The 23,444-nt window shown below is 34.4% G+C and overlaps 1 protein-coding gene across 1 annotated transcript in view; it reads right to left on the bottom strand.

The window, feature by feature from the left end:
- The window catches only part of LOC134230823 (serine/threonine-protein phosphatase 4 regulatory subunit 4-like), a 41,551-nt gene that overhangs the window by 12,408 nt on the left and 5,699 nt on the right, over positions 1 to 23,444 (bottom strand). The window contains exons 3-16 of the mRNA XM_062712680.1: positions 15,070 to 15,178; positions 9,989 to 10,136; positions 9,593 to 9,666; positions 9,089 to 9,195; positions 7,134 to 7,263; positions 5,965 to 6,038; positions 5,486 to 5,616; positions 4,930 to 5,057; positions 3,754 to 3,831; positions 3,244 to 3,363; positions 2,766 to 2,843; positions 699 to 785; positions 400 to 582; positions 72 to 177 (exon numbers count right to left, since the gene is read on the bottom strand). Of these exons, the coding sequence (XP_062568664.1) occupies positions 72 to 177; positions 400 to 582; positions 699 to 785; positions 2,766 to 2,843; positions 3,244 to 3,363; positions 3,754 to 3,831; positions 4,930 to 5,057; positions 5,486 to 5,616; positions 5,965 to 6,038; positions 7,134 to 7,263; positions 9,089 to 9,195; positions 9,593 to 9,666; positions 9,989 to 10,136; positions 15,070 to 15,178 (1,553 nt within the window). The remainder of the gene's footprint in view (positions 1 to 71; positions 178 to 399; positions 583 to 698; positions 786 to 2,765; positions 2,844 to 3,243; positions 3,364 to 3,753; positions 3,832 to 4,929; positions 5,058 to 5,485; positions 5,617 to 5,964; positions 6,039 to 7,133; positions 7,264 to 9,088; positions 9,196 to 9,592; positions 9,667 to 9,988; positions 10,137 to 15,069; positions 15,179 to 23,444) is intronic.

Below are 23,444 nucleotides of genomic sequence, written 5' to 3'. Positions count from 1 at the left end.
TAAATTCATTATTCTGAGTAAAACACTCATACTTCTCAGTGAATACTGTTACAAAGGATCTAATTTCTAACCTTGAATTAAGACGTGAAATATTTCTTCTCTTTGTTCACGTTTCTTCACCTTCCTTGTCAATTTCAATAAAGAGCTAGCAGCTGCTATCTTGACTGGCAGTGCCCTCTGAAAACAAAACAACATACACTTAAATCACCATCCCTCAACCAAAAGGATCAGTTTCAAAGACTGCAGTTACATTTTCAAAAGATACACAAATTATACGTCCAGTCTGATTAATTCTGGACAAGACAAATATCATAAAGAATATTCAATGCCTACCATATAAGATTATAACTAGTTAAATATCTTGGTTTCTGATAATTCTCGAGAAAACAGAAATCTTACAGCTTTGCAGAGCTTTTGTTTCAGGATTGGAATGACTTTGTTGTAGAGGTTTTCACTGGAGTAACACCTTATCAGGCAAGCCATGCTCTCCATCAGCTCCTGCTGTAATCTCCAGTTATTGGAGGAAAAAATCACATTCTCGGACGCCAGAAAGGCTGGAATGATATCGGAAAGGGGGCCAGACTGAAAATAAAACAAATAGGATATTAGATCTGAAATGTAGAGCTAGTGGTCTAAGGGAGAGAACTCCCTCAGGAAAAGTTGAATACAAATTATTTAATCAGAGTTGTCCCTCTTACTTTAGACTCATTCACTGTGTGATTGCTGCCACTGGTCATGTAACAATCTAGAATGGCCGGCATATTGCTCACTACACCTTTTAGTACCTGTGAATTAAACAAGAGGCCCACGGGCCTTATAGGTCACCTGAGTATTGTGCAACAACTTTCAAACAATTAAATTTGGTTCGTGTTTAAACCGGAGGCCATGAAATTCACAATTTACAATTTTGAAAGAGGCACCATTGCTTATCATAATTATTAACTTAGCATGCTTACTCTATTTACTTAATACCCAGAGGTAGATCAGAGTAACAAAGAGAAAATGCACTTCCACTTTATAACCAGTTGTGCACCTCACCCCAAAGGAACCACTGACCCAGGGCCATATATTTCAAAATTTTGCAAATTTTATCATAAAATGGTTGATTAATACCAAAGAGCAGATTTCAAAGCATTAATTTATTTTCAGGCTATGTACCCCCCCCCCCCACTTTGACCCTGGGGGCATTAAAAACCACTTTGCTAGATGCACCTTTCTTCATCATAAATATATATATACTTGGATCATTGGCTTAAAACCCAGAGCAAAGAAAAATATTTACAAAGAATAAATGTATTTTTACTATATAATCAATAGAGCCCCGCCCTAACACCAGAACCCCTGACCCTGGGGCCATAAAATTCACAAATCTGGAAGAGGCAATCTTGCTCATCATAACTATGTGCTTATTTAGTTAATATAATACCCAGGAGCAGAGAAGAAGATTTTCAAAGAAATAATGCATTTTCACTACATAATCTATAGAGCCCCGCCCTAACACCAGAACCCCTGACCCTGGGGCCATAAATTTCACAATTTTGGAAAAGGCACTCTTGCTCATCATAACTATGTGCTTATTTAGTGCATTTAATACCCAGGAGCAGAGAAGAAGATTTTCAAAGAAATAATGCATTTTCACTATATTATCTATAGAGCCCCGCCCTAACACCAGAACCCCTGACCCTGGGGCCATAAAATTGACAAATCTGGAAAAGGCACTCTTGCTCATCATAACTATGTGCTTAGTTAGTTTATCTAATACCCAGGAGCAGAGAAGAAGATTTTCAAAGAAATAATGCATTTTCACTACATTATCTATAGAGCCCCACCCTAACACCAGAACCCCTGACCCTGGTGCCATAAAATTCACAAATCTGGAAGAGGCACTCTTGCTCATCATAACTATGTGCTTAATTTGTTTATTAAATACCCAGGAGCAGAGAAGAAGATTTTCAAAGAAATAATGCATTTTCACTATATAATCTATACAGCCCCGCCCTAACACCAGAACCCCGGACCCTGGGGCCATGAAATTCACAAATCTGGAAGAGGCACTCTTGCTCATCATAACTATGTGCTTAGTTAGTGTATTTAATACCCAGGAGCAGAGAAGAAGATTTTCAAAGAAATAATGCATTTTCACTTTATAATCTATAGAGCCCCACCCTAGCACTAGAACCCCTGACCCTGGGGCCATGAATTTCACAATTTTGGTAGAGGACTCAATGCTCATTACATTCATGCCAATAGTTTGCCTGCTTGATGACCAGGAGTAAAGAAGAAGATTTTTAAAGATTTCATTAATTTTAGTGGTTTTGGCCCCACCCCTCAGGCCCCAGGGGGGCGGGGACCATGAAATTCACAATTTTTGTTCCCCTCCACCCATAGATGCTGTACACCAAATTTGGTTGAAATTGGTTCAGTGGTTGCAGAGAAGAAGCTGAAAATGTTCAAATGTTAACACACGACACACGACGGACGACGACGGACGAAAACGGATAGCAATAGGTCACCTGAGTTACTCAGGTGACCTAAAAATTTAAATAAGTTCATTACCAAACTGAAATCCTCAGATATAATTCCACAATGATTAAGAGAGGAACACAAAGGGGTGAAAATTTGTTCATATTTACAATGATGGAGATTTACAACAAAAAAAAACAATTAATTATAATTAATTTTAATTGTAGAAAGCTTGTGCTTAAAATTTTTGGAATAATGCAGAATTTAAAACATAAGAAGACACCACTGATGATCAAACTCACGTCTATTGAGTCATCCTTCAGCAAGGCCACTAAATCTGACTGAATCAGTTGTGCGTTGTTTCCTAGCAGCTTACATACCTGTAGAGAATCATTTAAGAAATAAAGTCTCAGAAAACAAATACAAATGATACCGCAGGTAAGCCTTTATCTGATATCTCTGAATAAAACAGCACTTTCTGATCAGGTCCAAAATGATTACTGTATACAGGGAAATTTTTGCCCCAGTTTTATTTTCACTCCTTTCAACCTAACCTCAGTTGGATAAATTTAAAAAGGGGCGAATTCAAAGAAAACAGTATAATTTCTTTTAAACAAAACTGTGACTGGGTGAATTTAAACCAGGGCAAAATTGTTATCAAGGGTGAAAGGCAGAAAATAATGCAGGGCGAAAATAATCCCGTAAACAGTACATAAAATTTTGTAAGAGTGCACTTGCATGTAGTAGAATTTGTAAAATGTTGATGTACTGTTGACTTACTTCGTGAAAACCGCTTGAGATAGTTTTCCGAACTATGAAGTGGGGATCCTTACAGAGATGACTAAAGGTCACATGAAGGTCAGCCTTGAACTGTTTTGCACCAGTAAATAAAACCATTGCCTGGAAACAACATGAAGAACAATCAATAAATCAAACTTTTTTTTTAAATGATACGTACATCATGCAAAACAAGATAGATCTCCCTTATTTCTTTAAATCAAGAGTAGTCTCCCTTATATTCTCAATACCAGCTTATTTGAGGAGCATTGACCCTCTCCTAAGGGATGTAATTCTGCTTTAATTGAAATTTTCTTTTTTTTGTGAGAAAATTACCAAAATACATTTCAGTTGGCAGAAGAGTTGAACATCATTTAGTGTTCTTTGCATATCACTTCTAGTTTTAATTTCCTTTCTTTCCCTGAATAAATGGATTGCCCTCCAACGAAGAAAATCAAAGATATATTAATCATGAACATAGGCAGCAATGCGAATAATCAAAAGAAAACTTACAGGGAAATTAAATGCACTGTTTTTTCTACACTCCACCAATTTGTCTTCCAGCTCAAAGATATCGGGCAAGTCTGATTCCTGTAAAATTAGATCTCACAATCAGAAACAGACATAAAGCATCCTGTGGAAAAATTTATTAGTCTGAATCAGATTACCAGAAAATCCATTTATATGCTTCATTTCTAGCTTATATAAACTACTTCTATAAGATACAGATATATCAGTTACTATATAAGTATAAATGTACTTTTTTAATATATATATATATATTCAAATTAATTTGACAGAAGGTAATACTTTTAAAGAAATCAAATTAGAAAGTAGTAATTTTATGTGATTATAAATATTACTTTTTACTGGAGACTTGTTGAAAGTTATTATATTTATATACATGTTTATTGGAATTGGTTATCATTTAGATAATACCTATTACTGAGAGCTGTTGAGTTATTTATTGATATATAATGGAAAGGTATAGGTTCTTTTTTTCAGATACAGCCATCATTAAGTGAGTGATGTCACACTTTACCCTTGTACCACTTTATTCATTAGCTAAGTCTACATAGAGTATTAAGAAGCTGATATATAAACTAAGTGTTAAGTACAAACCCATTACCTCTTGTAGCTGTAAGTGTGGGGGGATCAAGCATGGTTGGGGAGGGGTGGGGGAAGGGAGACACTCAAACACGGTCAAATTTCATCAGTCAATAAAAAAGATGGTGGTTTATTAAAAGAATTCACTCAGCCATCTCAGGTTAATTCAAACCATTTTTTGATAAGCATAGGGGGAAATTAAACTGGGTGTTTACATGTAGGTGATCAGTGTTTTAATGTTAAGAATCAAACTACAAGTTTTCTGGAATTTTACTCTAAAAAAAAAAATATCAATATGGGTGTAATAGGGAAAAGGTATGGATGGAAAACACATCAATCAAAATAAAGGAAAATATGGAACTTTTCACAGAACAACAACTGAACTTTAGATAAGATTTCCAATGACTATGGCATAAAAATCTGAGATGATATACGTTTACAAAGAAAATTTATTTTTTTATTTCATTTTATCATGTCGGGGAATATATCTGTCTTTAATACAAGAAGTTGTTGCTCCATGCATGATCCCCAGGGGTAAGAGATTAGCCGCTCCCAAGCACTCGTATAACACGGATGACTTACTTTATTGCGATCCTTTTCACTTACGGGCGTGGTCACTCTACTACTTGCCTTGTTCTTTTCTAAACCCACATGACAAAGCTTCTTATAGTAGTCTATAAACCACTGCTTCTGTTCCTCTGTCAAATTATCTGCAAACAATATCAACAGGTTTGAAATTATTATATACAGGGAAATTTTCACCTCCGTTTTATTTTCCCCCCATTTGCCCTTGTCACATTTGGGCGAATTTTAAAATGGGGCGAAATCAAAGAACACAGTATAATGTCTTAAAAAGGACTGTGAATGGGTGAATTTAAAACGGGCCAAAATAGTTAGCAAACTTGTGTAAAAGGGTGAAAACAACACTGTATACAGTATATAAAATTTTATTGCTGTCATAAGTATTTTTTTTACTCTCAAAATGCTTTCTTTTTTTTTTGATAATTATACTGTTATTTCAATCCTTTCATGGTGAAATCCAAAATACTTTCACTTTTATTAAAATGTTTTATTATTAGTTCCCTGATGGTAAAACCAGAATGGACTGTAGATTTTTTTTTTGTCAATCCCCACTCACCTGAAATTCCATGACACAACTTGCCCAGCTGAGTGGCTACCACGGGTAATGTGGCGTCTTCAGCCTGCACTGCCTGCTGACAGATCTTACACACAAGAGGGATTATTGTGGTACCACAAGTTTCTGAATAAAAAGAATTCATTCACAGTTCACAAAAATGTTCCAAGAGAATAGGGTATCCCTAAAATTACATGTAATTCAGCTGAAAAAAATTATTAAAGTTCTTTTTAGGATAAAATCATTCCAATTTAGACTGGTCATCTATACTAAATCAAGCACACTGACTGGTCATCTATATCTAAATCAAGCACATTGACTGGTCATCTTATCTGAGTCCAGGATATTGACTGGTCATCTATACTCAATCCAGCACATTGACTGGTCATCCATACTCAGTTCAGCACATTGACTGGTCATCTGCAATAAGCACACAGACTGGTCATCTTACCTGCGTCCAGCACACAGACTGGTCATCTTACCTGCATCCAGCACACAGACTGGTCATCTTACCTGCAGCACACAGACTGGTCATCTTACCTGCATCCAGCACACACTGTATATAGAGTAGGAGTCAGAGGTCATTTTATCATGCAAAAATTGTCCTTGTAATATTGCAACTGTTGTAAAATCATATATAATTTGTGTGACTATCATATTTCTTTCCCTTATTTTTCTTTTATTTCACAAAACCAATACAGGAAGAATTATATATCTATGACATAATTTTAATGTCCTTTGTACAAAATTATCAGCCAACAGAGTCACAAGCTGGTATTCATAATGGTGCTGGCATAAAAATTGTCTTGGTCAATTGAAGTAATTGAAAACAACTGATATTTTATATATGACTTTTTTTTCAAGATAAAAACTGCATTGCTTTTACTTTAAAAAAAAATTTTTTTTTTTTGATCTTCAAACAATTTTTTTTTATCACAACAGAAAGCAATATATAGAGACATTTTATGAACATTCATGCAAAAACCACTGCTTATAGCAACATCTCACAATGAGTTTTGAAACATGTGAAGACTTTTCAATAACTTTTGAATACAAAGTGATCCACTGATGTATTGATTCACATATAGCATTGTGCAGTTTGCCTGGTAGCAGTAAAATTCTACCTTGTATTGTGTAACACAATGGAGCCAACAGATATTAATTATCTTCTACCTTTATTAACTTTTCTGGCTGGAATATTTACACAAGATGATGTTACATGATAAACAGTCATGTCATAAAACTAAAAATCTGCATAACACCTATCAATTAGATTAAGAACCCTGTTACAAATGTTCAATAAAACAATATTTTTTTGAAATTGCAAGTTTTGTTTCATCGCATCAATGCATCAATTTATAATTTGGGTGTTATTTATACAACCCTAGCCTCTCCCCCATGATATAATATGATATAAAATTTGAGTGTTATTTATACAGAACACCCCCCCTCCCCCGGTGATATAGTTATAGTTTTTAAATGATAAATAATTTGGGTGTTATTTATACAGACTTGATATGGTTTTTCTAATATATAATTTTAATGTTATTTATACAAACCCAAACCCCCTGGCAATATAGTTTTCATAATTTGGGTGTTTAATTTATACAGACCCTAGCCTCCTGTCAATATAGTTTTATGTTATATATACTTTTTGCGTTATTGATACAGACCCTAGCCCCCTGGCGACGCAGTCTAGCTGTCGACACATGCAGCCCCGGACCTCGTAATCCACGTCCTGACACAGGGACTGCACGACCGGCAGAATCTCCTTCTTGATTCTGAAATTCAAATAAAGCTTTATTAATACAAGAGGCCCACGGGCCTCATAGGTCACCTGAGTATCGTGTAACAACTTTCAAACAAATAACTCTGGTTTGTGTTTTAAACAAGAGGCCATGAAATTTACAATTCATAATTTTGAAAGAGGCACCATTGCTTATCATAATTATAAATTTAGCATGCTTACTCTATTAATTAATACCCAGAGGTTGATCAGAGTAACAAAGAGAAAATGTACTTCCACTTTATAACCAGTTTTGCACCTCACCCCAAAGGAACCACAGATCCTGGGGCCATATACTTCAAAATTTTATCATAAAATTGTTGATTAATACCAAAGAACAGATTTCAAAGCATTAATTATTTTTAGACTATGTAACACCCCCCCCCCCAGGGATGGGGGGGGGGCATAAAAAATAATCATTTTGCTAGATGCACCTTTCTTCATCATAAATATATATACTTGGATCATTGGCATAAAACCCAGGAGCATTTTCAAAGAATTAATGTATTTTCACTATATAATCTATATAGCCTCTCCCTAGCACTAGAACCCCTATGGGGCCATAAAATTAAAAATTTTGGAAGAAACTCTTGCTCATCATAACTATGTGCTTTTAGTTAATTTAATACCCAGAAGTGGATGAAGATTTTCAAAGAATAAATGCCTTTTCACTATATAATCAATAGAGTCCCATCCTAACACCAGAACCCCTGACCCCGGGGTCATAAAATTACAATATTGGAAGAGGCACTCTTGCTCATCATAACTATGTACTTAGTTAGTTAATTTAATACCCAGAAGTGGAGAAGAAGATTTACAAAGAATATTGCATTTTTATAATTTATATGATATTTAAACACCAGAACCCTGACCCTGGGGTCATATAGTTTTGGAAGAATTTATCATAACTATGTATTAAGTTAGTTTATTTAATACCCAGGAGCAGAGAAGAAGATTTTTAAAGAAACAATGCATTTTCACTATATAATCTATATATCCCCGCCCTAGCACTAGAACCCCTGACCCTGAGGCCATGAATTTCACAATTTTGGTAGAGGACTCAATGCTCAATACATTCATGTCAACAGTTAGCCTGCTTGATGTCCAGGAGTTAAGGAGATAGATTTTTAAAGATTATATAATTTTTGCATTTTGGCCCCACCCCCCAGGCCCCAGGGGGGCAGGGACCATGAAATTCACAATTTATGTTCCCCTTCACCCATAGATGCTGTATACCAAATTTGGTTGAAATTGGTTCAGTGGTTTCAGAGAAGAAGCTGAAAATGTTGAAATGTTAACACACGACGGACGACGAACGACGGACGATGATTCTGAAATTCAAATAAAGCTTTATTAATAAAAGCATATGCTACCCTAATTCATAACTCATATACTCAACACTGATAACAGAAGTTATGAATAATGTATTAAAAATGCTATCTTGAAACAAGTTGGGGGACCGAATAATATGCTACTTATCAATTCAATAGGATTGACTGATTTAGAATTATTGGTCTTTATCTCAAGACATGACTTTATTTTTTTGGTATGGAGAGGGTACTTATACATGTAGCTATTGCCTGTTGCCCAATCATTTCTGATTTTCTGAATAAACATGTTTACTTAAGGTATTGACATAAAAGAATAGTGCATACTTGCACCTTGTACAAGTACCTCTTAATGCACCTTGTGCACACATCAGACAAAAGAACAAACACAAGAATTTTTTTTTTCAAGTTGTCACCTATAAGAATGGTTCAAATTCAGACAAAAAAAAAAAACACAAGAAATTTTTTTGTTTTAAAAAAAATGTCACCTACACAAATGGTTCAAATTTGGTGGATATTTTGCCCAAAATTCGACAGCAGGCTAATCTAGACTGGACTGACTGCGCCAGTTGTCCCTTGGCAATGGCGGACCCCAGAATCTGCAATAAAACAACAGTAAAATATTTAAAGTTCTGTAAAAAGACTTTCACACATCAACCACAAACAACTTCTTACATAAAGTTTTATATAATTGCTTTGAACAGAATCCTTTATCATGCAATATAAAAGTTTTATTAGTTTTTTTATACTGGCTTTTAAAAATAAATGTTATTTCCTAGTGTGCCTCTGAAAAGACACAACCCCTGCAGTTTCTACAGGTCTGATATTAAATTTTATGAATAAAGTATTTTTTAATGTGCTACTATGATATGTTATAAAGAGACATTGATTTTAAAGACTCCCTGGGTTTGAAGTACTAAACATTCAACTGGGAGGTCTAGCTAGGACTTGAAAAAGCGGAGTGGGGGATGGGGGAGGTAGGGGGTATAAACTGACCTCTTTTTTGATGACTTCTTTGGGTAGGAGATCAATGACATCTAGTAGGGTATCCAACCAGGCAGAAGCCACATCTAAAATACACAATTATAAACAACATTAAGCATCCTTCAATTTAAAAAAAGTATCCTTTAAAATTGCTTAAACTAAATATGTTTCTGGAACCAAGTATTTGTATGTTTTATTAGTAGGGGATCTAGATATGTATTGAGATTTTTTCTTGAATATGTCGCCTGGATCTTCCCTACATTAACTTTTGTTATGATACCTCTATTTTTGCTGTAATACCTGGTTCTTTGCTAGATTACAATCATTACGGTTTGTGATGGGAGTATTTGCTATATATCCTATAGCCTAAAATTTTGGTGTATGTATTATTTTTTTTTTCAATATTACCTGGGTCTTTGCTGTCCACACTGTTGAGGATTGTCTGTAGGAATGTCTGTGAGTAATTCTGGATAGGAACGAGGTTCTTCTGTAAAATCTGCAGGAAAGCTGAGGAGGCGGCCAGCTGCATCTCCGTCTGGGCCACATGGAGCACCTCCTGTAATGATAAGATAAGATTTATTAATACCAATTTGGGGCCCATCAGGGCATACAAGTAATAAGGAAAAAAAAACATACAAGCAGAAATTCAAAATTGATAGCAGTAACTAACAAAAGATAAATGATGTTACAGCAGTTGGGGATTACAACATACATAATCAATATACTGTAAATAAAAGTTTGTTTAAAGTATTTCTATATATTACTCTTTTGTATTTATTTGTTTCTTTGTTTAACATTGCATAATTTGCTATTTCTTATTTTAAAGATATTGATTAAAAAATTACCCAGCTTGATAAGCAACATGTCATCTTCATTAGACATAATCCATAAAAATTTTTCTTTATTTGTTAAAGTATAGAAATTTTTATTACTTTTAGCAATAATATTAAAAAAGTCATCTCTATCATGCTTATATAATGGACATTCAATCAGTGAGTGTATCTCATCTTCCACACAGTTCATGTCACACATTCTACAAATTCTTTCATTTCTTGCAAGGGTGGTTTGCTCTCCAGCAGAGTTTAGTTTTTTTTCGTACCTTCCACTTTCTATTCTGAGGTTATGTGAACTCACTCTAAATTTGCATATAATTTTTCTTTGTTCAAAATTTTTTAATAATAAATACTTTTCAATTTCAAAACTTCTTTTTATATAGAAATATGTTGTAAGTTTACCCGATAGACAACCATCATCTCTTTGTTTAAACCAATATTGAAGGAAATCTTCTCTAATAATTTTTTTCAGATGTTTCTTTAAAGTTATTAGTTTCATTGATTTACATCTTGACAAATCTATGCCCATTCTGTTACAGAAATATGTTACATTTGAAAACCAACTATTTATATTACAACTGTCCAAGATAATGCTTTCTTTGTATGCACTGTATAACAAAGAGTTTTCAGGCATGTAATGTATAAATAAGTGATACAGTGACTAAATTATAATGACCATGGAGCACCTACTGTAATGTATTTATAGCTTATAGTAACTAAAGGACAATCAATAACAATGATACCAAGGAGCACCTCCTGCACTGTAGTTCTAGCCTTAGTGACTAAATTGATAACCATGCAAGGAGCACCTCCTGCACATGTCATGACACTAACTTCATTAAATTTCACATTACAGGGACCATCAAAAATAATTGAAATTCATTACGCATTAAACTACAATGCTGCAATAATTGCTAACCTCCTCCCTAAAACACAAACAAGCTTCCAGGCTAAAATATAGACAAAGAGGGGCTTAATAGACTTTACCCCAGATAGCAGAAGGAAATATGGTATAAATATAACTACAGGATAACAGCACTATGTACATTAAAGCATTCTTGGAACAATTTTCATTCATAGCTTTGGAGAAAAGAAAATGAAGTGTGCCTATGCATTAGTTTTTTTTTTGTTTTTTTTTTTCTCACAATGGTACATGTATTTCATATCTTGGTATCATTCCCATTTATCATGTAGATTCTTGGGTCCATAAATTCATGGTGCACTTGGTATGCAGATACATTCGGCTTTTCCCTGGCCATCAATTTTTTATAAATCTTCATAATTTCAAATTAAGTTGTTTGATTTAGGATGGCAACTATCAATACTAGGAACTTGAACCTTATCCACTGTGTACACACGCTATCTTCTCTCGGGGTGCCAAGAATAAGATTATATGCACCCAAAATAAAGTCGTGGTTCTTTCTCTGCTGTCATCAATGATAGAGCTGTTTGCCCTCGCATTTAAAAATGCAGTAAAACTTATTTCAGTGAGTAAATTGTTCTCCTCGAGTGATGTGAAGTGCTATCTCTTTAAGTTATATTGCGACACCACCCCACATCTCTTTATCGCATCCACCACTAATTCCGAACATGAACCTGGATCATGCTGTGTTCAGTTGGGAAAAGTCCTCATATGGATGGAGATTAATTCGGGGAAGGGAAATGAAAAATAATCATGTGAAAAATACGCTGTATGTAAGCAGCACATGATTTAAAGTTGTAAAAAGCCTCTAAAGATGAACTTTTTCAAATGTGTTTAACAATTTTCTACTCGGAATCCTGTGAAAGCTTTTATATAAGTAAACATCATGTGGGTTATATAAGCTTATTAGGGATATGAAAAGGATAGTACTACAGACAGCAAAATAAAACGTATATAATTTTAGAAAAAGTACACTTGCACTATACTCAAATTTTAGTGGTTGAGAGAAGCACTTATATCCACAGGTCAAAATGAAGTATTGTACATGAACAGGGTTTTACAAAATCGAGTGCAAATTTTTTTTTCTCTATGCAAAATATTTCTCATGGGTTTACACATAGTGGTTTCTCGAAGTGCAAGAACGTAAAACTAATTGAACTTCTCATAAATTGGCACGGCAAACAGAAAATTGGCTCTAACATGTCTAAACACTGGAGTGAAATATACATACAACTGAATTAAATTTGTCACTGGTGAAAAATGAATCAGTTTTTTGTAAGAGTCTGGAAACACAGCAAAATTAACTGTGTAATATAACAAAGGCTTAAGATGCCATTACAGAAGGCAGACTTTAATTAAAAAAGCACTGACTAATGCAGTTTATTTTGTCTACAGAGATACAGAATTAAAGAAGTAGTTTGTAAGTCTAAAGCCTTGACATAACAATGTTTATGAACACCCCTTGAATGTGATTGTCATTCTTAATCTTTCTTTAACCAGTTTGTTATTAAACCTTGTAAAACATAATATATCGCCTTAAAAAATGTGCCAATCTCACATTGAATGGTCTAAATTTTTAACCTCCGGGTTGCACATGGAAAACATGGAATTTCAACTTAATTGTACAGAATACAAACTCTTTCAGTTATGACTTGATATATTCCTGGCAGATAGAAAAACTGCCTGACCCTAGTTTAGCTATATTGTAAGATAGAGCAACAGCTGATGTGCTGATGAATGGACAGCTAGTCAGATGGGGAGGGGGGTCTCTCTCACAGAATGTTATAGTCACTCGGCTAAATTTACTCCTGCTATCTTCAAGCAGTTGTCAAAACTTTTCTCATTAAAGGACGTACACCAAAATGCCACCAAGGTACATACAGTCATTTTAATTAAAATTCCTAATGTCTCAAGAGTCTGCTTTTTCTTTGGAAAGGTATATCTGCTCAAATCAATTAAGGTGCTTCAATATTTCTGATGATAAAATTGATATGAAGTGTCTGATTTGACAAAAAAAGAAAAATAAATCCATGAGAGGGGTTTTTCTATTCAAGCTCAAAATTGAATTGAAAATTGATAAAAACATATTATCACGACACAAAAGAAGTTTCCCTATCCCCTGTCTATTAAATATTACCAAACACCTGACTCAAAGACTATATATCATCTTAATTCAAAATTTTGGTCTAGGAATGATGGAGACATAAGCATTACTTCTACAGTGTTTCATTTGCCACAAAAAGCAGTGCTAGCTTCGGAAAAGATTATATTGGGATCAGAAATTCATAACTTGGCTTTCATTCTTGGGGCCTGTTTGCCAATCAATATACTGGCCCAGGGCCTTCATAGCCTAGCGTTTGTGTCATAATACGAAAAACAAATGTTGACTCTAAGTCAACAAAAGTCAGCCACTTATATCTGTTCATAATTCCGATTTATGGCTTCTTCTGTTATGATTCTATATTTTCCCATCACATAATGACAAGATGATATCTATCTGTGACACCTGTGAAAGAACAAGATTTAAACTAAAGTTGACAAAATTTATACCACCTCTCTCTCTCTCTCTCTCTCTCTCTCTCATTTTTAAAAAATGATAGAAGAGTTATGTCGAAATTCTATACAATTTTCTTCTTTTCTTTTTGAAGCACTCTCTCAGAGGCCTAATCCCCATAAAATCCAATCTTCTTAGAATACACAAATATTACATGAGCTGTCCTAATTCAAACACTGATGGTAATCATGGTATACAAGTGTGGTTTAAAATTCCCCTCCTCCCACCCTTAAGTGTATACCCTAACCCCACTTCTGGCTACTTCAACATCTCTTATAAAAAAAACTATACCTTACACACAAGAATATATATAGAGAATCATACAATAAAAAGGACTCTTTGGATTGAAGAGTCATTGTTAAATCTCTTAAAAAACATACCTATCTATGACTAACATTCATTTTAAAAATCCCATGAACAGTAAAAAATTATGCCAGCACACAAAAATTCATAATAGAATATTTTTCTGGGTTGTGGTTTGTTATTCATGCTGGGGATATTGAAATGCTAATATCCTACAGGTGTAACATATTGACGAGTGTTAACCACAATCAATTAAAAGCACACCAACAGTTATAACCATATGTTTGTACACCTGACAAATTGAATTGAGTCAACACTGAAGCTGTTTGGCTGCACAGTAAAATGCACAGATTTATAACACAGTCAAACCTTGTTATTTCAAACTTGATGGGACCCAGAAAAAACTTCAAGATATCAGATGTTCCAGATATTGAAGATAAAATGATCAAAGAAAAATGTGCCTGGGACTTCTAGAGTAAATCAACATATCCAGGGTATTCAAAATATATCAGGGGAGAGAACTCTTGACCAAATATCAAATTCACCATACTCAGCATGTTTTCCCTTTTTTATCCAGCATATATAAAACATTTGGGTCAAGGACAGTTCATTGCATTCAGTGTTTTTACAATATACTTATAAAAAAAATAATATTTTGGCAAAGATCTGCAATAAAAGAACCAATGCCAGTTTACATAAATCCTTCTAGAATAAATATTCACTGCTAACATACCTTCCACATAGGATACCCAGCTCTGGCACTGAACATTATTGGTTATATATTGACCTAATCATGCCCCCTCTTAGAATCTAAGATGAGGAGAAACGGATTGCATCATTCATTAGAACACTGAAAATCTAGCAGATCGGATCTTACCCTGACTTTGGGGACGACGCGTCGCATACACTCGTCATGACTTTCCGTGTCGCGGAGTAAGTCAGGCAGGTTGTGGATTACACTTATCCTTTGTACTTCTTGTCCAGAACTGAAAAATCAAAAAGAAAATTACATTCTAATGTAAAAGAAGAACATCACAGATAGCAAATACCCCCTCCCCCTAAATAAAATTGAATGCTTGATGAAGTAAACTAAGCAAAATTTCTGCAAAATCCATATGAGAATGGATTTTTCACAAAGAGCTTTCAAATATTTGAAGGAATCAATATATATAAATATATTACAAAGCTTAATCACAGTGTACAAAATGAACTGTTGAGTGTTCAACATGTACTAACTTTCTTTTCTTAGGAAGTCCGTTCCAAAACATTTTTCAGTACATAAAAATCCCTTATTTCTTGCAATCAACTAACAGACAGACTCATCTGTAAATGCTTCTTTAACCCTTTCCCCTGGAGAGAGAGTCTCATCTTATTCTGTGTGAAAGGATTTTCATACCTTTCCCAACACATGTAATATCTACTGATAGGCCAGCACTTAAAAGAAACAGGCCCCATGACATACAACAAACTAGATAGGTTAACAATTGTTTCATCTTTATATCTGTACTACTGATACAGTTATTTTTTGAGAATATATATATGCATGTTTGATCATAACTTCTTTGATCAACGGTCATGTCTAATGTACTGAATCTAGCCAAATCGCAGGACGCTTTCTTTTTATCAATTAAAACAGACATCTCGTGCCTGGATGCTTGGGTGCTCCGTTAAATGAAATAATCTCTAACAGGGCATACTCTAAAACCTGGCCTGGCCCCTTTGGCCTGGCCTGGGCTCTAAGTTGGCCTGGCCTCTATTTTGGCCTCAAATATAATTTGGCTTCAAACCAAATTTTGGCCTGGCCTCAAAAGTTGGCCTGGCCTCAAATTTGGCCTCTGTAAAAATTTTTGGCCTCAATTTTGGCCTCACTCTGAATTTGATTGATTTTATTGATTTTTTATTGGTTTCATTTTTTTCACAGATTATAAGCAGGTGATTAATATATTTCTGTTGATATGTAAATGTGAACATTAAAATAATTATACACTACTACCAATCTGATTTATTTTTATTGATTTTCTATTGATCTGTTGCAATTCTGAAGACTATAACACAGAGCATATAATTTTACTTTCAAAAAGACATCCTCTTAATGATTTATTAAATGTGCCTTTATTTTTTTTTAATTTCCATGGTAGGAATGATAATTTTTACAGAGTAAAAATCATTTACAAAATCAGGGAGAGGGCTAAAATAGGCTGCGCCTGCTGCCCAATCGTATTCACGATAACACCAGTGAATAAAATTTTGTTTAAATAAAAAAAATATTTAGAAACATCACAATTAAATTATGAAGACAACAAAGAAATTCAGATGAGTAGTAATTAACTAAGAACTAAAAAGAATTTTAAATTTGCCATTTTTAAGTATTACTTGTTTAATACAAGTTTTTTTTAACTGTCTTTATTTAGAATTTAAAAAATCTGTTTGATGATGTTGACTACTTTTACAAATGATAGAAAAAGAGTCAATACTATGATATGCAAGTAATTGACCACATTTTATATGATTGGGTTCTAATGGTGAATAGGATGCAATTGTTTTACAGCACAAATGTTAATAATCTATCATCAAACTCAACTTTTGTTTTGATAATTGTAGGTAGGGAAAGTTGTAGCAGGAAATTCTTTGGGTGGCTTAACAGCCTATGCACATATACATGTCATTACTGATTAACTTCAACCTTTAAACTCCCTTTCAAGAACCGTGCTGCAGAATTTTTTGTCATTTGATATCCAATTATAGTGTTATGGCACACTAGGAACAGAAAGTTATAAATTATCTGATAATGTTATTTATCTTAATTTTTTTTTAAATACCAACTGTTCTTAGATTAAAGTGAACATGAATTTTTAACAGAGTAATCAAATAAGTGTATAATATAAATATTTTGGTATCTGTCTTGGTATATTTATTTGAAAAAAAAAAATCTTTAGGTGCCTGTATTCATATATCACACAGATGATGCAGGCGTAACACAACACTCCACAGTGTGTGAAAGATGATGATTCATCTACTTAACAAGTGGGAATTTTTCAAAGCTATTAATGACATTTGACATGAATTATTACTAGAGATTTTTTTCAATGTTCACAATTTGGAAAACACGAAATAAACTCTGATACTTTTTTTTTCCTAAATAATTATAAGCAACAGTATCGGTAGCGTGTCTGTATGAAATACATGTACCTGTAAATAATAAAATGAAATAACTGTACACTGATCAATTGATAATCAATAAAATAAATTATAGGATTAAATCCTTATTGTTGGTAGTACATGATTATCTTTAATGCTCACATTTACATATCAACAAAAATATATTAATCACCCTCTTAATCTGTGAAAAAAAAATGAAACCAATAAAAAAATCAATAAAATCAATCAAATTCTGAAAAAGAAAATATTTTTTGAGTGAGGCCAAAATTGAGGCCCAAAATTTTTACAGAGGCCAAATTTGAGGCCAGGCCAACTTTTGAGGCCAGGCCAAAATTTGGTTTGAAGCCAAATTAGAGGCCAAAATAGAGGCCAGGCCAACTTAGAGGCCAGGCCAGGCCAAAGGGGCCAGGCCAGGTTTTAGAGTATGCCCTCTAAGAGTCCCTGTCGATTTTTGATATGTGAAAGCTTGCTAGGCTCAAATTCATTAATTCCTCATAATAAAGATCTTATCTTTGTTTATCAGGCTATACATACACAAAAGCTTATGAGGTGTTCCAAGCAGGCATCTGGCACCAGGACTCTTTTTTCTGCAGATATAACCCTTTTTTATTGGATAATTACTCTCGCTACAGGAAAACCATTTTTGCTGCATTTATTATATCGAGCTGTACAAGCAGGCTATCTTATACATCAATTTGCCCCTACGAATTACATAATGGTTGACAGAGGGGGAGAAAAAATCATTGAATTTAGATTCAGAATCTGAATAATAGCTGCCAATAGTCAGATTTTCTGATTAAAGCTTTCTCTTCCAATATGCTCTCAAGGAAGATAAAAAGATAAGCAATATAAAAACCTCAATAAATCCTGTATTCTGAGAATGTTTTTTTCTCTGCACTTGACCTCTTCAATATTATCTTTGATGTCAGTGATTCTGAAAAAGCTTGTCCTCCAATAAAGTAGCTTCGAAATAATCTTATTACCAAAACAGAAATTACTCAAGTCAATTATGCCCATCACGCAGAACCAGAAACAAATTCCTCTCCTCGACTATTGAGTATCACAAAGAAGAAAAAAATACAAAGAGTTTTTCTCCTAAAAATCAGAAAGACAGGCTCATCAGGCCATGTCTGATGGGATAGTGATGCCTGGCTGTCTATCTCCAGAAGGAGATGTGTATACAAGACAACAGCAGACAGCAGAGGAAATGACCACCATATGGCGAAGTGAGCGGTGCCTTTCTGAGGGTGTCATATGGAACACATTATAATCATAGTAGACGGAACATAATGAGGCCCCCCACCACACCAGGATTTAATCAGGGAGAAGGGGGTGTAATTATCAGAAGCCAGTGAACAGTATCTGGCAGTCTTGTCTCGGTGACCCCAGGAGAACCCATGGTGAATCATTTGACCACATCCTTTGATCCACTACCTCCCATTAGCCATTTCTGACTTTATTGAATTACCATAAAGATCATTAATTTTGTGAAATGATTCAATGAAAGAAAATAACCTTCATCAACAAGAGCTTATCGGACATTTCAGGCATTAACACTAATATTTCATTTCTCAATTATATTACCAATAAAGTCTAAAAGAAAGAATTGACAGTTCATCAGATGACTGCAGCAGGAACGTTTTCACACCCAGTTTACAATTGTCAGATTGCAAATGCCTTCCATTATGCCGTTTTTCATTTAATACAAATACTATGTCAACTTATAAGCCGCATAACTTTTGAATAGAATTAGAATGCATTGAACACAACGAACACTAATTTTAGCAAAAATGTCTGCCAGACCTGCTAGTAATAGTATGCAACTATATATACATAATCACTGGATAAAGCCGCAGGCGAATCAATAAATGACCAACTAATGCAAATATTGACTTTTTTTCCTAACTTTAACAGATTTGACAGTATAGCATTAGTCAAGTTGTCCCAGAGAGGGTAGAGGGGGGACAGATACAGCACTAGCTGAGGGTAATTCAGTAATAATAAACCCCCCACAGAGATGAGGCATCCCCCAATTAAGTAGATAAAGCAGGTCAATATATGATATATCGCCTCCTCAACCAGTCATATAGCACCCAGACCTGATTCATCTCTCTTGCATCACATGTATACATCACATGCCCTGAGCGGCTGGGAGTTTTGAAGTTTTTATCACTTGTCTTCTTCATAATGACATTAGATTTCCGTGAGAATGAAAGATGATGAAACAGATGTTGAAAGTTAAAGAGGGATGATGTAGATATCCCAGGTTCTTATCTGCAGGGAAAACTGTGAACATGTATGTTACGGCAGCTTAATAAAAGTGTAGAAAAAGTAAAATAAAACTTTAAAAGATAATAAAAAACTTAAAATCTCAAGGTCTATAAAATCATCATATCTGAGCTTTATTTTTTAAATGTCACAGATTTTTTTTTTTTTGGCAAACACGTTCTTTATCCCCTTGTAGAAACTGGAAATTAATTTCAAACTGAAAATATTATTTGCTGCATTCATCAATGGCATTTTTGCAATTACCTTTATAATGGAACACATATATACCATCAATCACAGTCTTTAATTTACCAATTATCAGAAATTGAGATCATGTGTGACAATCCAATGAAGAAAAACTGTTAGATTAAATTTTAATTTCTTTTACTACAATTGAATATAGGACCCTTCAGAAATAAAGGATTCCCTTATACTCTCTTAACAATAAATCTAATTTTACTTCTCATTCATGAAGGACTCTTTCAAATGTAGATCTTTAAAATCCTATCTAACTTGCATGATTAGATCTTCACTGGAGAAATTAAATGTCATCTGTGACATTCAAACAGGCTTTTCAATCAGACTTTCTATCTCCTATTCTATCCATTGAAAGACAGAAGATATGATTAGAATTTACAAATGACATGAAGACAAAGTTTTTGTTGTGACCAATGTTATTTGACCTTTGAATTAGTCTGACCTTGACCTGATCTACTGTCTCTGCATGACCTTCACCTTGACTTAATACTCAAGATACCCAGGCTTCTAATACCTTCATTTTTGATTTAAAAACTTGATTTTATAAAAGATTTGACCAAATAAACAACAAAAAACTGACCACAAACAATCTGCTACCAAATGCCAATTTTGTAATGAAATATAAACAATATAAAGGATAAAGCTAACAGGATGCCTGCCTGTACGAAGATCTTTGAAATATTTCCTTGTTGATGATTTGAAACATATTGCCAGTTTCCTTGAAATTTCCTGTTTTTGCAAAATTTAAGTGTATACATATGTAAGTACTTGACATTTTAGTTCAACATGACAGTAAATTATAGCATTTTATATGGGAGTGAGGCATATCTTTTACTTGGAATTATATAATGTTAGGGGGAAAACATAACTCTCATATGCACAAAAAATACAGAGACTCATTTAATTATTTGTACAGTAATTGTAAGTTAAATTCATTCTCCCGAAATAATAAGCCTATGTAAATACACATGGTCCACATAATAATTCTTGGCACATCAAATGAGGAAAACACCCTCTCTCTAGTAATCTAAAGAAATTTATTTTCAATAATTACTTGTAACCTGAGTGCAAAGACACCTCTCCGATACCCAAAAACAACAAATCACATGCTTTGATGCACCATTCCCAAGTCCTATAGGCATGTGTTTCTTAGTGACAACATAACAGAGCAAACAAATTAGTGTCCGATTTAAACAATTTATACCACACTCTCTGATTTCCCTTCTCTGGCTCCATCGAACTACTGACATTGAGAGTACGTCATTGACAAAATCTACTTCCTCGTGATCAAGGAAAGGGGGAGTGGGGGTTATAATTCAGAAGAAATGTAAACAAACCTTGTGTTATCCTCCTCAACATACTCCAAGGAGGAGGTGGGGACCTCATCCCAAAACAAATTCACATTTTCTCCGGTACTCGTGTTCGTGTAACACACTTCAATGTCATCCATAACAGAAAAAGCTTACAGAAAGCATGTCCACATTATAAGGAACGGTGAACTACTCCATAACAACAAACACACGCTGAGAGCTGATGCATCAGCCTCGCTCAGATAAATATGTGGGCAGTCACAGAGCTCACTCTCTTTCTTCCGGCTTGGTGTATTTCCTAAGTATGTGTCAGCCATTGGATGAGCTGTGACACATCTCTCTGCTAGTCACTGAGAGCTGGTATTATCACTCTAAATTTCGTACAATTAGAAAAGATTGTCAGTTCTAGAGTCCAGATCTGACATTTCTACATTTGCTCTGTGCCTCACACATGCAGTCTTATCGGCCATTATGTCATTCTGTTCTATCGGAGGATTGATTTAACTGTTCAGACAGCAGCTATTGATGAAGAAGAGTTTTGTCGTCCGTTATACTTGCTATTCCTGCTATGCGTTATTGAGCCTTGGAGATTGTTTTCTGTGTTAATGAATTATGGCTTTGTGATTAAACGCAATCATTCATTGCTGAATGGGGAAGCCTTTTTTTATGTGGAAAATTTCTGAGCTAATTATTTTCCTATTTTATGGATTTTTTTTAATTTTATAGCATCATTTCAATCTGTGCAAACATGACTAAATGTTCTTCAAACCCATGGTAAATATTTGTGTTTATTATTAGTAAATCATGCCAGAATTTGCTGGCATTGTCACACATAAAGTTTTGATTTGTCGTACTATTATCTTATAAAATGAAAAATTCAAATGAAAGAAAAGTGTAGAAATATTATGATGTCTGAGTCACAACTTTTTTATTAATCACAAAATGTCAGTCCATCACTAATGGAATTGTAACGTGAAGCGGTCACCCATCCAAGGGTTAGATTTTATATTGCCTGAAATTTTCACCAGAAAAGCTAGCTCACTAGCGAGGCATTAATATTTTAGCTAGTATACCCCCCGCTGTTACAAGCTTAGCATGAAAACTCTCTTCTGGGCCTCTTCAGCTACGGCAACCAATGCCGTTCCCGGAATCACACACAAAGTCCTTTTAGAGCTTCCTGAAGTAGGTCGGAACCTGACTTCAAACCACTGCCGTCCACAGACACGAAGTCTGTATATGGACACTAAGTCCTAGCTCTAAGAATTCCTGAAGCAGGACACCAGACACCCAGAGTCACTACGCTGCCACCAATTTTCTAACGTGAAGCGGTCACCCATCCAAGGGTTAAACAGGCTCGCCGTTGCTTAACTTGCCTGAAATAGAGGGAGACTCTACCGCATCACCAGAAAAGCTAGCTCACTAGCGAGGCAGTATAAGTTCCCTATATACTGTCCGCTACAGAATCATGTAAAAGATTTTATATTCATTTTTAACATTTATGACATTAATATTTTAGCTAGTACACTGTTACAAGTTGTGCCACAGGATTAGAATTCGATGAAATCACAATTTTTGTTCAATTGAGGTGGTGTCAAAAACTAAAACCTTTATTCAGCTGCAACAAATTCCCCACAAAAAATTGTAATCATGCAAGTACAAGGCAAATATTTAAGACACTCAGAAAAAAAGCATGTGAGTTGTATGTAGCAAAAGTTTGCAAAAAAAATCAGGAACTCGGATCTGTGTTCCAATTGTTAAAATTATTATGCTGGCGGCAGCAGAATCAAGAAATTGATCAAGGTCAACAAGTTCAGTTTTGATGCCTTCAAAATTGTAATGCGCTCCATGAGAATGTTATCAATCTATTCAGAAATAACAAATAAATACACCTACTTGATCTTTAACCAATTAAACATTAAGTGCAAGTATCCTGTTTACTTTTGCAGTTGTTTTAAGGTACCCCTTGTAACATTTCTTAAAACTGTGTAGGACGCTAAATGGAAAAATCTTTCAAGTTTCCGATGGCTTAATTATCATGCTTATATCAGCAATTCTTGTGAACTTAAAACCTGAGCCCTCAATTGTTTCTTTAATAAAAAAAACGGAAAAAAATAAACGATCTTAAATAGTAAATTGCAATTAGCACAATTGTTTGCGAAGGAAAATGCCAAGCCTTTCTGATGTTAACACTTACTTCTGATACACAACTTTGATTTTAGAGAGAAAAAAATGGCTAAATTAGACTTTGGCTAATTTC

Source organism: Saccostrea cucullata, unplaced genomic scaffold (assembly GCF_032062105.1).
Source record: "Saccostrea cucullata isolate Sc308-1 unplaced genomic scaffold, CSIRO_AGI_Scuc_v1 ctg73, whole genome shotgun sequence".
In the NCBI taxonomy this organism is placed as follows: domain Eukaryota; kingdom Metazoa; phylum Mollusca; class Bivalvia; order Ostreida; family Ostreidae; genus Saccostrea; species Saccostrea cuccullata.
The sequence above is the reverse complement of the archived record's forward strand: the minus strand, read 5'-3'. Positions and strand labels throughout refer to the sequence as shown.